Genomic DNA, 14,153 nt, shown 5'->3' with positions numbered 1-14,153 from the left:
GAAGTTGACAGTGGAATGTGGCACTTTCATGCAGACATGAGTGGAAGCCAAGTGGTCACAGTGTGACTCCTACTCAGCGTTGTGAGATCCTGCAGAGGAGAACATCATTACTCTGCTTTATCCACGCAGCAGGCGGGTCAGAAAGGTCAGAGGTCAGTGGAAGCTTGCACAGTGTGTGTTGTGTTCAGACCATCAGGAAAGTTTTGGCCTGACAAGTTGTGTTGAAAATGCTGACAGAACGAGATCTTCAGATCTGTGGCAAATTTGAAAAAATGTTTCTCACAAGCTTCAAGCGAGATGCGTTGCTAAGAAACCACAAAATGAAAAGAATTAAACGGTTTGGTGCAATCGATTTTTGCTATTGCGCCCTCTTTTGGTGTGTTTGCACATGACATGAAGTGTTGCTCCACAGGGAGCCTGAGTTGCTGCTGAGACCACAAGGAACGTCGAAAGAGGAGCAGAATGATAGAATCACAATTGGATGTGATTCAGACTTCAGAAGTTATGTTGTGGGCCAATAAAGTTCTGAAAAAATCTGTTCCTTCTTGAACACGTTGAAGGACTTGATCATCCTGTGTTCAGCCTGAAGCAGGGCAGCTTCCCCACCCGGTGGAGGTGGAGCAGAGGTTGGGTGAAGCTTGTGGCCATCATGATTGAAAAAACTATGGCTATGCCAATTATTACCTCAGTGCTTGTTAGGCGGTTTCCACTTGACAGGACAACTAGAATGAAAACCGGGCTGTACGTCACCAGCTCATACACCAGGATGACCAGAACGATCTTGAACGCCTTCATCTTGGCCTGATTGGAGCTGCTTCTCTTCGGCCCCGCTCCGGGTCCAGGCTTTTTCAGAGCTCTGAGGATGGCCAGACAGCAGAACATCTTCACGGCGCACAGCGGCAGACTCATCATAGCCAAGATGAACATTATCATGAAGCCTACAAGGGTGGCACAAATAAGGCTGATGCTGAAGATCACAAGCCAGATCACGGCCGAGCACATCAGCCGGTATCTCAGCGGCCGAGACCTGAGGAAGATGATGGGGTGGAGCACAGCCAGGTGGTGTTCCAGACAGATGCAGCACTGGAACATTGGCCGAGCACAAGCCACCGCCCCCAATACGAAACATGCAACTTTGCCCAGAAGATCTGATGGCATGAAGCAGAAAGAACGTAACAGTACTGATCCAACACAGAAGAACATCTCACACACTGCCAGGTTGAGGGAGAAGATCTCAGAAGCGACACCACTTCCCGTCCCGGAGACGATGAGCCACATAACGTAACTGTTCAGGGGAAAGCTGAGCAGGAAGTTGATGCCTACAGTAGTTGTGGCCATGCCTTGTATGGTGATGGTCATGTTGGACAGGGTGGAGACACTAAAATTGTATCCATCCATGTTTCAGGAGCTGCTGCCTCTGGAAAACAAAACCAGATCAAAGTTCTCTAAATTGCAGACATTTTTCCAGAGTTACGACCATCACGATCTCAATTATGCTAACTTATCTAACCAGATGAGCTTCTACAACTCTGCTCACACCCATCATGGAAGTCTATCACGATCTGGACAAGTGATTGTCATTGTAAAACACTGCAGTACACAGTGAAATGTGTCCTCTGTATTTAACCATCACCTTGGTGAGCTAGGCCACCACTGCCCCTCCAGGTACTCTGGACCAGGGCTTCATGTTTGCCTGGTCTTGTCTTTCCTGATTATTTCCTTCTGATTATTATAAATGTATCCTAGCCGTGTCCTGTCCTCGTGTGGTCATTTGGCTTTTATCCTGTTTTCATGTGTAGGGTCTGTATGAGGGTTCCTGCGCCCCATTTTATTTATCGTTAAATACCTGTGTTTATCACTCGAGCGTTTGCGCAGAGCCACAGGTAATAAGGCAAATGCTAAAATGGATAAATGAAAAAAGTTTCTTAAAACAAGTTGGTATTAATGTTTTTTCACGTGAAAATAACAAGCCCACGTGAATTTACCTGCGTAGCAAATCTATTTATTAGTAATTGTATTAATAATAAGGATATGTGATGTTCTTATGAGAAACACCACAGTGCACCCTCCCCTTCCGCTACGGCAAAGCAACAGGGCCAAAAAACGCCAGGTTTACAACGCCGGTCTTAAAGTTTATTTTTGTTGCAAGAAAACAGGGTAAAAAACGGTACTCAACCCCCATGAGAGTTTTTATTGGCACTTAGTGGTAAAATGCCCTCTGCCCGTTCGTGTCCAAGCCCCAGTTGAACCACCTCATCGTTGTTTTTAAAGTACATTTACATTTACAGCATTTGGCAGACGCCCTTATCCAGAGCGGCCTACAACGTGCTTAAGTTACCATCGATGAAGTATTGACCAAGACGGCATTCTGGGGCGCCACCTAAAATCTTCTCAGTGGATGCCATTTTCAAACTCACACCATTTTGATGAAACAAAGTGTAAAAACACAACATGTTTGTCTCTGGCTTTGCTAATTGCCAATTTACACATTTTAATTTATTCCTATTTTAAAACCTTGTCTGAATCGTGCCGTTTTAGTGGCTATTAGTGAAGCTCATGGCTGCAGTGAAGTCATTAAAGTGAAGAAGCTGCATTTACGCTGCTGGTTTTGGGGTTGTGGTGGAAACCAGTTAGAAAACTCTTTTCCAAATTCATGAGTTACATTAGAATGCAGCATTATAATGAGCATAAAACAATCAAACCATCATTACCTAAAAGCCACACCAGCGCGTCTATTATTAAGTGTTCCCTAATCGAGCCTTAATTCATGCAGTGAATGAATCAGATGCTACTTATCCAGATGCGGCCATCTGTGTCTGTGCCCTGCTGCCTCTGGCCGAGTTCTCCTGTCTAGCAGAGCTGAAGATGAATTCTGCCATCGCCTGACATGCAAATCCTCAGCGCGCAAGTGTGGGGTCATGATGAAGAGTGATGCTTGATGAAAGACTGCGTGACAGAGGTGTGTTCTCCGGAGTGACGAATCGTGCTTCTGTGCCTGGCAATCCGATGGAGGAGAGCGGTGTTTTCCTCGGCTGCATTGTAAGTTTGGTTGTGGCATGATCCCAACTTTGTTCAGGGTGCAGGAAGAAGTGCAACAGAAATGTTTTTCTTTCATGGTTTATGGTACTTTCCATATTCTGTGTTGTACGATGATCCCAGTTGGGATGTTTATTTCGGAATCGGCGTTGTTACCAGTGCCAAACAGACATCGTCTCGCACCAGTCAGGCTGGGGTCACCTTCCTCTGACGCCGCCGAGTCACGGTGATGTGTGAGGAGCAGTATTAACTCAGTTGGAACGCGGTACTGAAATTAGATGAGTAAAAATATCGATGCCAATGTGCTAGTATCGATCTGATACTGATAGTAACTGCACATCCTACTAGGGTGGTAGTAGCCTACTTGTTTACACACTCGGCTATGAACCAGAAGACCCAGGTTCAAACCCCACTTACTACCATTGTGTCCCTGAGCAAGACACTTAACCCCAAGCGTCCCCAGGGGGGGACTGTCCCTGTAACTACTGACTGTAAGTCGCTCTGGATAAGTGCGTCTGGTAAATGCTGTAAATGTCTAATGTTGACATCCCTACTGATTGCTGGACAAAAAGTTTGGTTACATCGAACTCTACTCATAGTCAGTTACAAGACTGCTCTGACACTTTTACACTTTACAAGCTCTGTTGCACTACATTGTTTACGTGGTTTGCACTATCCACCATGTGCCCTTACTTGTATATTGTGTTTTTAAATATTATAGATTATGCTTATTTTTATACCCTTGTATTTAATGTTATTGTTGTATTTAATGTTACTGTTTGTGTTTAATGTTACTTGTATGCACCATGGGTCTGAGAGTAACGCAATTTCAATGCTCTGTATGTCCTGTACATGTGGCAAAATTGACAATAAAGTTGACTTTGACTTTGACTTGAACTACAGCAGGTTAACCAGTGGGAGAATTCACTGAGACATGGCTGCAAAAAACATTGTGGACTCTGCCGTCCAGCTGGACGGACTGACCGGTTTCCTGAGGATTGCACAACACTTTTCACCGCAGATCAAGGTCTTATTGGCAAGGTGCCTGCCATTCTACCTGCTGAGGAAGTACAGCCGCGAGCTGGTGGTCGCTGTGGACCTCCCTCCTACTGATAATGCTCACCAGTCACCAGCCGAGCCCTGCCGTGTCGTCAGCAAACTTCACGATGGTGTTGGAGCAGCGAGTGGCCATACAATCATGGGTGTAGAGCACAATGGCTTACTGTTCTTGGGTATTGGGCATAACTTGACTGAAGTTTGCTTTATTAAAGACCCCTGTCACAATGAGAGCTGTGTCCAGGTCTCAGATAAAGCCAAACCCGAGTCCACAGGAGTAGGAATTTAGACCACAGTGGTCATGACCGAGTTGAACTCACAATGCAGGTACATTTACATTTACATTTACTGCATTTATCAGACGCCCTTATCCAGAGGGACTTACAATCAGTAGTTACAGGGACAGTCCCCCCCTGGAGACACTCAGGGTTAAGTGTCTTGCTCAGGAACACAATGGTATTAAGTGGGGTTTGAACCTGGGCCTTCTGGTACATGGGTGAGTGTGTTACCCCACTAGGGTACTACCACCCTGTGTGTTACCCACTACCAGGTAAAATGGTTGGCACTTAATGCCGAGATATTCCAGGTGAGGCGAGCAGCGACTGGAGAGAGTAGAAATACTCCAGGCATCGCAACCATGAAACAGACTCTCCTGCCTTTAGCTCTGTTAGACGCCGTGCATGTCCATGCAAAACACGCAGAAAGAATCAGCACTGTCCGGCATGGTGGGGGTCATCCATGTCTCAGTAAAGCACCGAATGTGGCCCGTCTGGGTGGACTGTGTGGTGGAGACGGGGAATTTTTTTCACCTGTTCTTGTTGTATGGGGTAGGGGGTTTAGCCTTGTGTTCATGTTTATCCACTTTTGTGTGGGTTTTATATGTCCTTGTGGTTTGGATTTGATTTTGGATTTTTGTGAAGCTCCTGACATTGTGTGTAAGCGTTTGGCCCTGATTTGGGGGGGGTTTGTCTTTCTATCTGGGTGTTTGGGGAGAGCGATGTGGGACCTACCAAGAAGGGAATGTGAACGTGTGAAATATAATAAAAACCTTGAGCTTCTTATGTTGTCCTTCCTCTGTGCTTCAGTGGGTTCAGAACATGTGGAGGGGGTCCAAAATCGCTCCGTCGCCTCAAACCGACCTGCGGCCGTTACACCCCGGCAATAATAAATTAGCCAACAAATCAGTTTATATATGTTCCTGGTATGTTTTAATATGAATTTGTTCACACACAGACTTCAGACTCAGTAACATCTAACAGGGACAGTAATTTGCAGAATATTATTATATATATATTAATTAGTATATTAATTTAAGAGCATTACATTTACATTTATGGCATTTATCAGACTTTCTTATCCAGAGCGACTTACAATCAGTAGTTACATGGACAGTCCCCCTGGAGCAATTTAGGGTTAAGTGTCTTGCTCAGGGACACGATGGTAGTAAGTGGGATTTGAACCTGTGACTCTGTAGTCTTCTGGTTCATAGGCAAGTGTGTTACCCACTAGGCTACTACCATCATTAAAAGCATTAAACACATAGGGCAACTTTCTCACGTCTAGCACAAGTGAGATGAAAAATCTACAGACTATTACAATGTACACATGCAATATAAATATAATATTGTAGTATTGTAATGTGTATGATCCTGCCGTGGGTATAAGAGCTCCCTGCAGACTCCTCTGTCTCGCTGTGAAACGGTCTGGAAGTTGACAGTGGAATGTGGCACTTTCATGCAGACATGAGTGGAAGCCAAGTGGTCACAGTGTGACTCCTACTCAGCGTTGTTAGATCCTGCAGAGGAGAACATCATTACTCTGCTTTATCCATGCAGCAGCGGGGTCAGAAAGGTCAGAGGTCAGTGGAAGCTTGCACAGTGTGTGTTGTGTTCGGACCATCGGGAAAGCCTGGCAGGACAATCTCTGCAAACAGTAATCTCTGAACTGGACCTTCTTGGAGCTGGTCTGGATCAGAACAGTAAATAATAAGGAATCGGATAAATACATGATTCAGGCACCACGCCCGAAAATAAATGATAATCAGGTTCATCCAGTGATCAGGTCATCCAGAGGTGCATAAAGCAGCAGTCCGAGCAACACAACACACGTTGGAGCTGTAAATCTCTGGCAGGTTCACGCTCATTTTCAATCATAGATTTTAGTCGTTCGAGTCGAGCTTACACAGTAAATGATAATGAACTTCCTGCCTGTAATACCTACCTTTTCTGTGTAATTTGCTGCTTGTAAATTAGTTCTGGTTATTGTAAAAGTGTTTAGTATGTTGTAAGTTAGTTTCATTAAATGTAAATTTTTTAATGAAAATTTTTAATGGCCACCGTCGTCAGGTTATGCATTCTAATTATCGTGAAAGATATGTGAAAATGGATGCTAATGAGGTGAAACGGAGGCTAGCCTCTGGTGATTTATGTTTTATACCTGCTTATTTCCACCTTACATTTGCCGAAGATATCCACCCTCGATAACTGATCATGTTGCCCTCGTTTATCTGTCCATTTGGAGGCAGCATGTGATCTATCTTGTTAGCTAAAGTAAGATACTTTTTAGTTTTAGATTTTGTATTTTCATTCTATCATTATTTAAAAGCAATTTTAGTGATGTTTACATTTACATTTACGGTATTTACCAGATGCCCGTATCCAGAGTGACTTCCATGTTACCATGGATGAAGTGGTCAGTTCTGGTTCACTAGGACCCCCAACTATGAATACAATCTTTTTATTCACTCTGTTCTAGTTTCTATACAGAAGTCAGACAAGAAGAAGGTTACAAGTTCATCTAAATCTTCTCTAAAGAGGAAGGTCTTGAGCTGCCGTGTGAAGGTGCTCAGTGACTGAGCTGGAAGTTCATTCCACCACCGAGGGGCCAAGACAAGAAGAGTCTAGATGAGCGTCTTCCTTTTACCTTCAGAGATGGGGGGACCAGGTGAGCAGTACTGGAGGCTCGGAGTATACCAGGTGCAGTGTGAGGTGTAATAAGGGCTGTGAGGTAGGATGGTGCTACTCCATGTTTGGCTTTGTAGGCCAGCATCAGTATTTTGAACCTGATGCGTGCAGCTACTGGGAGCCAGTGGAGGAACGTAGCAGAGGTGGTGTGGGAGAATTTGGGAAGGTTGAAGATTAGTCGTGCTGCTGCATTTTGTATTAGTTGTAGAGGTAGGATGGTATAGAGGTAGACCAGCTAGAAGGGAGTTACAGTAGTCCAGTCGTGAGATTACTAAGGACTGAACCAGTAGTTGGGTGACCTGGGTTGACAGATAAGGGTGGATTCGTCTGATATTGTAGAGAAGGAATCTACATGAACGGGAAAGGTTGCTGATGTGAGTTGACAAGGAGAGTTGGTTGTCTATTGGTACTTCAAGGTTGTGGGCTGTTGCAGAAGGAGAGAGCTGTGAGTTGTCCAGGTAAATAGCAAGATCCTGATGTGGTGAAGAATCTGCTGGAATAAATATTAGTTCAGTTTTGGTGGGATTGAGTTGGAGGTGATGGGCTGCCATCCAAGATGAGACGAGATGTCGCTTTGACATGCAGAGATTTTGGAAGCAGCCCATCGTCCTTTAGTCAGTGGCTACTAATCAATTACTAGTATCTTAGGCTGAGTACGTTATACAAGCAGACGGTGGGCAGGTAAGTGACTAGTTAAAAGCAGGGATGGATTGCAGGGATGAACACGCCCACCAAGCTCTGCTACTCTGCACACAGATGCTACTGACAATAGCATCTAATTCTGGGTTAAATGTCACTGTGTTCTGTGCATCACTTCCTTCACAAATCTTTAATTTAAGGGGTTACTCACAGGGGAGCATACCCAAGTACCAATAATGATGATCAGGGTTATTATATACCAGGCTGTTTATATATCTGGGCCCAGGGGGTGTTGCTGCTCACCTCCTGGGCATGAAAAATGTTTTTTCACTATCAGCCCTGGATAATTATGAATTATCATAAAAAACATTTCAGATTTGAGACAAGTATGGAAAACAGACAAATGCAAATGCGAAATGCTTATTTCAAATGACTTTAAATAGATAAAGGGACATGAAGAGAAAATATACAAAACTTTGCGCTAAATGTATAGTACTGTCACGTATAGTACTGTCACGTACTCTGCACGAGAAAACCTGTAATCATGCAGTAACCTCAATCTTGAGATCTGTGGAAAATTTGAAAAATATTGCTTACAAGCTTCAATCGAGATGCGGGTCAGATACATTTGCTAAATTCATCTATGAAACCCTGAAAAAGGAAAAATGTAAGTGGTATGCTGTAATTAATATTTGCTCTGCGCACTCTTTTGGTCTGATTGCGCATAACATGAAGTCATATAATATATATAAAAATATAATTGTTGGACGCTTTTAACTCAGTATTTTTGATAATAATCAAAATCCAAATAAAACTATAAAAAGAAATCTGTTTCTACCCGAACATGTTGAAGGGCTTGATCACGCAGTGTTCAGCCTGAAGCAGGGCAGCTTCCCCACCCGGTGGAGGTGGAGCAGAGGTTGGATGAAGCTTGCAGCCATTGTGATTGAAAAAACAATGAACATGCTCAGTGCTGTCTCATCCTCTGTTAGGAGATTTTGGATGAGAACGAGAATGAAGACCGGGGTGTGGGTCACCAGCTCATACACCAGGATGACCAGGACGATCTTGAACGCCTTCATCTTGGCCTGACTGGAACTGCTGCTCTTCGGCCCCGCTCCGGGTCCAGGGCTTTTTCAGAGCTCTGAGGATGGCCAGACAGCAGAACATCTTCACGGCGCACAGCGGCAGACTCACCAGAGCCATGATGAAAAACATGATTTTCAACAAGCTGGCACTAGTAAGGCTGATGCTGAAGATCACAAGCCAGATCACGGCCGAGCACATCAGCCGGTATCTCAGCGGCCGAGACCTGAGGAAGGTGATGGGGTGGAGCACAGCCAGGTGGTGTTCCAGACAGATGCACACTGGAACATTGGCCGAGCACAAACCACCGCCCCCAAAACGAAGCTTGCGGCTTCCCCCAGAACATCTAATGGCATGAAGCAGTAAGCCGGTAACAGTCCTGATCCAACACAGAAGAACATCTCACCCACTGCCAGGTTGAGGGAGAAGATCTCAGAAGCGACGCCACTTCCCGTCCCTGAGACGATGAGCCACATAACGTAACTGTTCAGGGGAAAGCTGAGCAGGAAGTTGATGCCTACAGCAGTTGTGGCCATGCCTTGCATGATGGGGCTTATGCTGATGGGGGTGGAGAAACTCATATTGTATCCATCCATGTTTCAGGAGCTGCTGCCTCTGGAAAACAAAACCAGATCAATTTGTCAGCAGAGTTCTCCACATTGCAGACATTTTTCCAGAGTTTAGAGGATAATAGTCTTCTCCAGTGCTTCCATGATGTCTGTTGAAAGACGTTCCAGGAATGAGCTTCTGCAGCAAAGTTCAATGCTGCATTTAATCTTCTCAGCAGTGGATGCCTTTTTCAAACTCACAACCATTTGATGAACAAAGTGTAAAAACACGACATGTTTGTCTCTGGCTTTGTTTAATTTCTAATTTAGACGTTTTAATTTATTCCTTTAATTTATTCCTATATTTAATTTATTAAAAGTGAACCTTGTCTGAATCGTGCCGTTTTAGTGGCTATTAGCGAAGCTCATGGCTGCAGTGAAGTCATTAAAAGTGAAGAAGCTGCATTTATGCTGCTGGTTTGGGGAATTATTGCCAAATTAGGGTGGCCACCAATTCTACATCAGGGAGGAAAACCTGAGTTACTTATGTCATTTACAAACTACTTTAAACCTGAAAAGCACCTCAGTTCAGTTCTGCATCTGCATATCTGACATCTCCTTGTTCCAGTATGACCAGATTTTTGGTGGCTAATTTCCCACTTGATAACCTCTTTTCCAAATTCCCCGAGTTACATTAGAGTGCAGCATTTATTAATGAGCATAAAACAATCAAACCATCATTACCTAAAGCACACCAACGCGTCTATTATTAAGTGTTCCCTAATTGAGCCTTAATTCATGCAGTGAATGAATCAGATGCTACTTATCCAGATGCGGCCATCTGTGTCTGTGCCCTGTTGTCTCTGGCCGAGTTCTCCAGTCTAGCAGAGCTGAAGATGAATTCTGCCATCGCCTGACATGCAAATCCTCAGTGTGCAAGTGTGGGGTCATGATGAAGAGTGATGCTTGATGAAAGACTGCGTGACAGAGGTGTGTTTTGGCTGAATAGTTCCAGTGAAGGGAAATATGCATGCTTCAGAGTCCCAGCACATTTTGGACAATGGCATGCACCCAACTGTGTGGGAACAGTTTATGGACGACGCCTTCCAGTTCCAACATGACTGTGGTCCTGTGTTTAAAGCAAGGTCCATAACGTTTGGTCTGACAGAACACCTCTGAGATGAATTCGAATGGAGATTGTGAACGACACCCTCTGAACCAACGGAATGGTAAAAAAAATCCCACAAACACATGGAAATTTCACAGAAGAGATGAAGCTGTGACAGAAAAGGAAATGATTTAAACTCTGCACGCAGTAAAAGCCGGTTAGAAACACAACTCTGCTCCACACGGAGCCTGAACTACAAGCTGCTGTTGAATTCTGACCTGGCAGATTTATAAAAATACAATTGTTGGACGTTTCTAATTTGAAATTTAAGGACATGGGTCAACTGTAAATGTCTTGCAAAAAGGTCCAGAAGCTGGTAGGGCATGATCCTGCAAGTACATGTTGAAGGGATCATGATTAAAAAAAAACAATGGATGCGTCCATCCATACTCTGTTAGGCAGCTTTGGATGATGGTGACAAAGAAACACCAGGATGACGAGGACGATCTCGAACACCTTCATCTTGGCCTAACTGTTCATACACCGACCCTGCTGCGGGTCCAGGCTTTTTGAGAGCTCTGAGGATGGCCAGACAGCAGAGCGTCTTCACGGCGGACAGCGGCAGACTCACCAGAACCGGATGGAAAAAACGAGGTCCACATTGCTGGCACTTAAAGAGCTGAAGGTGAGAATTACAGACCAGATCATGGCTGAGCACATCAGCCTGTATCTCAGCATGCAAGAAGTGAGGAAGATGATGGTGTGGAGGATGGGGCCAGGTGTTCCAGACAGAGGCAGCACTGAAGCAGCGGCCGAGCACAAATCGCCGCCCCCCCAAATCGAGCAGGAAGCTGATGCCTACAGCATATGCCTTTCATGATGATGTTCATCTTGGACAGGGTGGAGAAAGTTCAGGAGCTGCTGCCTCTGCAAAACAAAACCAGATCAAAATTTTGACAATAACGTTCTTAATTACATTAAGTTAGATGTTACCAGATGAGCTTCTACCACCAAATACCACGATAGTGGTATTGAAAACTCTTCACATATGACGGATCAGACTAGTGGATAAAATGAAATATACATTCAGGGAAAATTACAGGTCAAGTTAGTGGGTTACACACCCACTAACAGGTTACAGGTTTAGTGGGTTACACACCTGCCTATTAACCAGAAGAATCCTAAACAACCATAAACTGCCCCATATTATTCAATGCTGATTGAATACATGATTGCCTTCACCAGTGCCTTGTCTTGTATTCACCATTGTTTTCCATGTTGGCACACCGGCAAGGCATGTCAAGGAAGAAGGGACACAATTTTTCCACAAAAACAGTGCACATGGACATCTACACAGAGGACAAAGTGAAAATACAATGACCAGATGTGCACTCAACACAATGAGGATGCATTTAGTCAAAGTCTTTATTGTCATCTCACTATATACAAGTACACAGAGAGACAAGATTGCAACACGTGACCTATACACATGACAAGAGGTGCACACATTCAGGAAATTAGGAACACGCACACTGAACATGAGACTCTGACGTGGAACCGGAGCACAAAATGTCAGGATTGGGACACTGTATATGAGCGGGAATGTCAGAAGGCTGGGAGACAGGGCAGTTTTCCAGCTCGGTGCAGGTAGAGAAGAGGGTGGGTGAAGCAGGTGGACACGAGGAATATGAAAACCGAACTTCTGCCCAGGTAGCTCTGCGCTTGCGTCAGGCTACTGTTGACAGCCATTAAAATTGTCAGAGGTAGGTATCCCACCATCTCCGACATCAGAATGACTGAGACGATCTTGAAGGCTCTCATCTTGGCACCATCTTCCTCCCTGCCTCTGTCCCCCGGGCCTGGCTGTCTGAGAGCCCTGAGGATGGATAGACAGCAGAACAGGGTGACCACATACAGCGGAAGACAAACACAAATCCAAATCACATACGAGAGCTTTCTGGCAAAAGAGCAAAGCAAACAAAAGAAGAGAACCAATGCCCAAATGGTGGCCGAGCACGCCACCCTGTAACGCAGAGGCCTGAACCTCAGGAAGACGAGTGGGTGGAGCACGGCCAGGTAGCGTTCCAGGCAGATGCAGCAGTTGAACATTGGTAGGCCGGTCATCAGCAGGCCAGAAACGAAGCCCAGAGCTCCGTCAAAGCCGCTGAGCCTGGCCAGTGACTGCACGGGAAACACCAGAGACCCGGCACAGAGCAACACCTCGCATATGGTCAGGTTGAGCGGGAAGATGTCTGAGATGACGCCGGCCTTCATCTCCGCCAGATCAGGTGCAGCACGTAGGAGTTGATGGGCAATCCCAGGATGATTAAGACCAGAGCCCCGCCCGCATCCAGGGAGTCTGTGGCCTCCAAAGGAAGAGTCCCGTTGGACATCTTTAGATCTTTCCCTGAAGTCAAACCAGCCAAATATTAAGTATTATTCAGCACTTAATAATGTGAAGGAAATATATCAGAACTGTGTGGTGTTCAAACCCATCTGCCACAACACTGAAACCACCTGCTGCTCCTCCTAAACCTGGACTCTGAAGCTGTCTGGTGGCATTTGGTACCAAGATGTACTAAAGCAACAAAGGATCAGACTTGTTTTTCCAAAACATCTTACAGACGATCTGGAGAATTTGAACAACCCAGAACAATTTTTGTGCTGCAGTAGATTTTCTGTAGAATCGGACCAGCACCAGATAACTCCTACATGCTGGAAACACTCCACTAGACCCACATGTAGATGTTTGTCTGGTCCATATCCCTCAGAACCTGACACCTACGACCCATTGTTAATCAGATCATCAGCGGTTTTCACTTCACCTGTCAGTAGCCTTCATTTTGTGGCTGATGGGAATATTTAAAAACTGAAACTTACCGTCTTTGAGGTGATATGATTATTCCCGTAAAATTCGCCCACTCGTGTCTTCTCTGCACCTGTGTAGGACCGTCTGTCCTCTACTGCATCATCTCTAATAGAGCAGCTTAAAACATTTGACATGCAAATGAATCTGACCAGGACCGGTCACCTGTACCCACAACATGTGAAGACCGGAGGATTTAAGAAAATTTTGCTTCCATTTATTTCCATGTATATATTTTCATGGTTTTTACAGATTAAAGTCAAGCCCCGCCCCTCGTCACCTGTTTCAACTTCCTGCTTCTCACCTCATTGTCTGGTTAAGAATCCTCTTCTCTGTTCAGGTGTGTTTCAGGTTGTCTGTTTGACTGTCCCCTCTCCGTAGTTGGTGAGTTTACCTGGCCGCCTCCCCTTCTTCTCTCTGTCGTCCTCACCCTTTTCCCCCCGTCTGTCCCAGTCCCCCTCTCCCAACGTGTTGTGAGTCCTTCGCTTTACATGTGACCGGTCTCGGTTTCTCCATTTTGTTTCGTACTTCGCTTATTTTTGTGAAATAAACCTGTTTTCTGCATTTGAATCTGAGTCTGTGTCGTGACACTTCCTCGTATCGCATTCCGTAGAATCTTTCCTTAACACCTGTACTGGTGTGACCAGGAGATGTCAAGATCTCTTGTTTCTATAGTTTACAAAGTGGGCTCATAATAAAACCATTATTAATGTAGTTTTGTAAAGTTTTTAGTCAGAGACATGCAGTGCATCGTGGGTAAGTAGTGAACTCACAAACACTGCCAGTGTAAATTGAGATTTATTTTTATTTACATTTACATTTATGGCATTTTGGAAGACTCCAGAGCAACT

The 14,153-nt window shown here is 44.8% G+C and overlaps 1 protein-coding gene across 1 annotated transcript; it reads right to left on the bottom strand.

Annotated features, from left to right (window-relative positions):
- Positions 1-567: 567 nt before the first annotated feature.
- On the bottom strand, positions 568-1,398 carry LOC114766377 (allatostatin-A receptor-like). Its single transcript, XM_028957117.1, has one exon. The coding sequence runs from the start codon at positions 1,396-1,398 to the stop codon at positions 568-570; it is 831 nt and encodes a 276-aa protein (XP_028812950.1).
- Positions 1,399-14,153: the final 12,755 nt, after the last annotated feature.

This window comes from Denticeps clupeoides, chromosome 16 (assembly GCF_900700375.1).
Source record: "Denticeps clupeoides chromosome 16, fDenClu1.1, whole genome shotgun sequence".
Lineage (NCBI taxonomy): Eukaryota > Metazoa > Chordata > Actinopteri > Clupeiformes > Denticipitidae > Denticeps > Denticeps clupeoides.
Note: the sequence above shows the minus strand (reverse complement) of the source record. Positions and strands in the feature narration are given on the sequence as shown.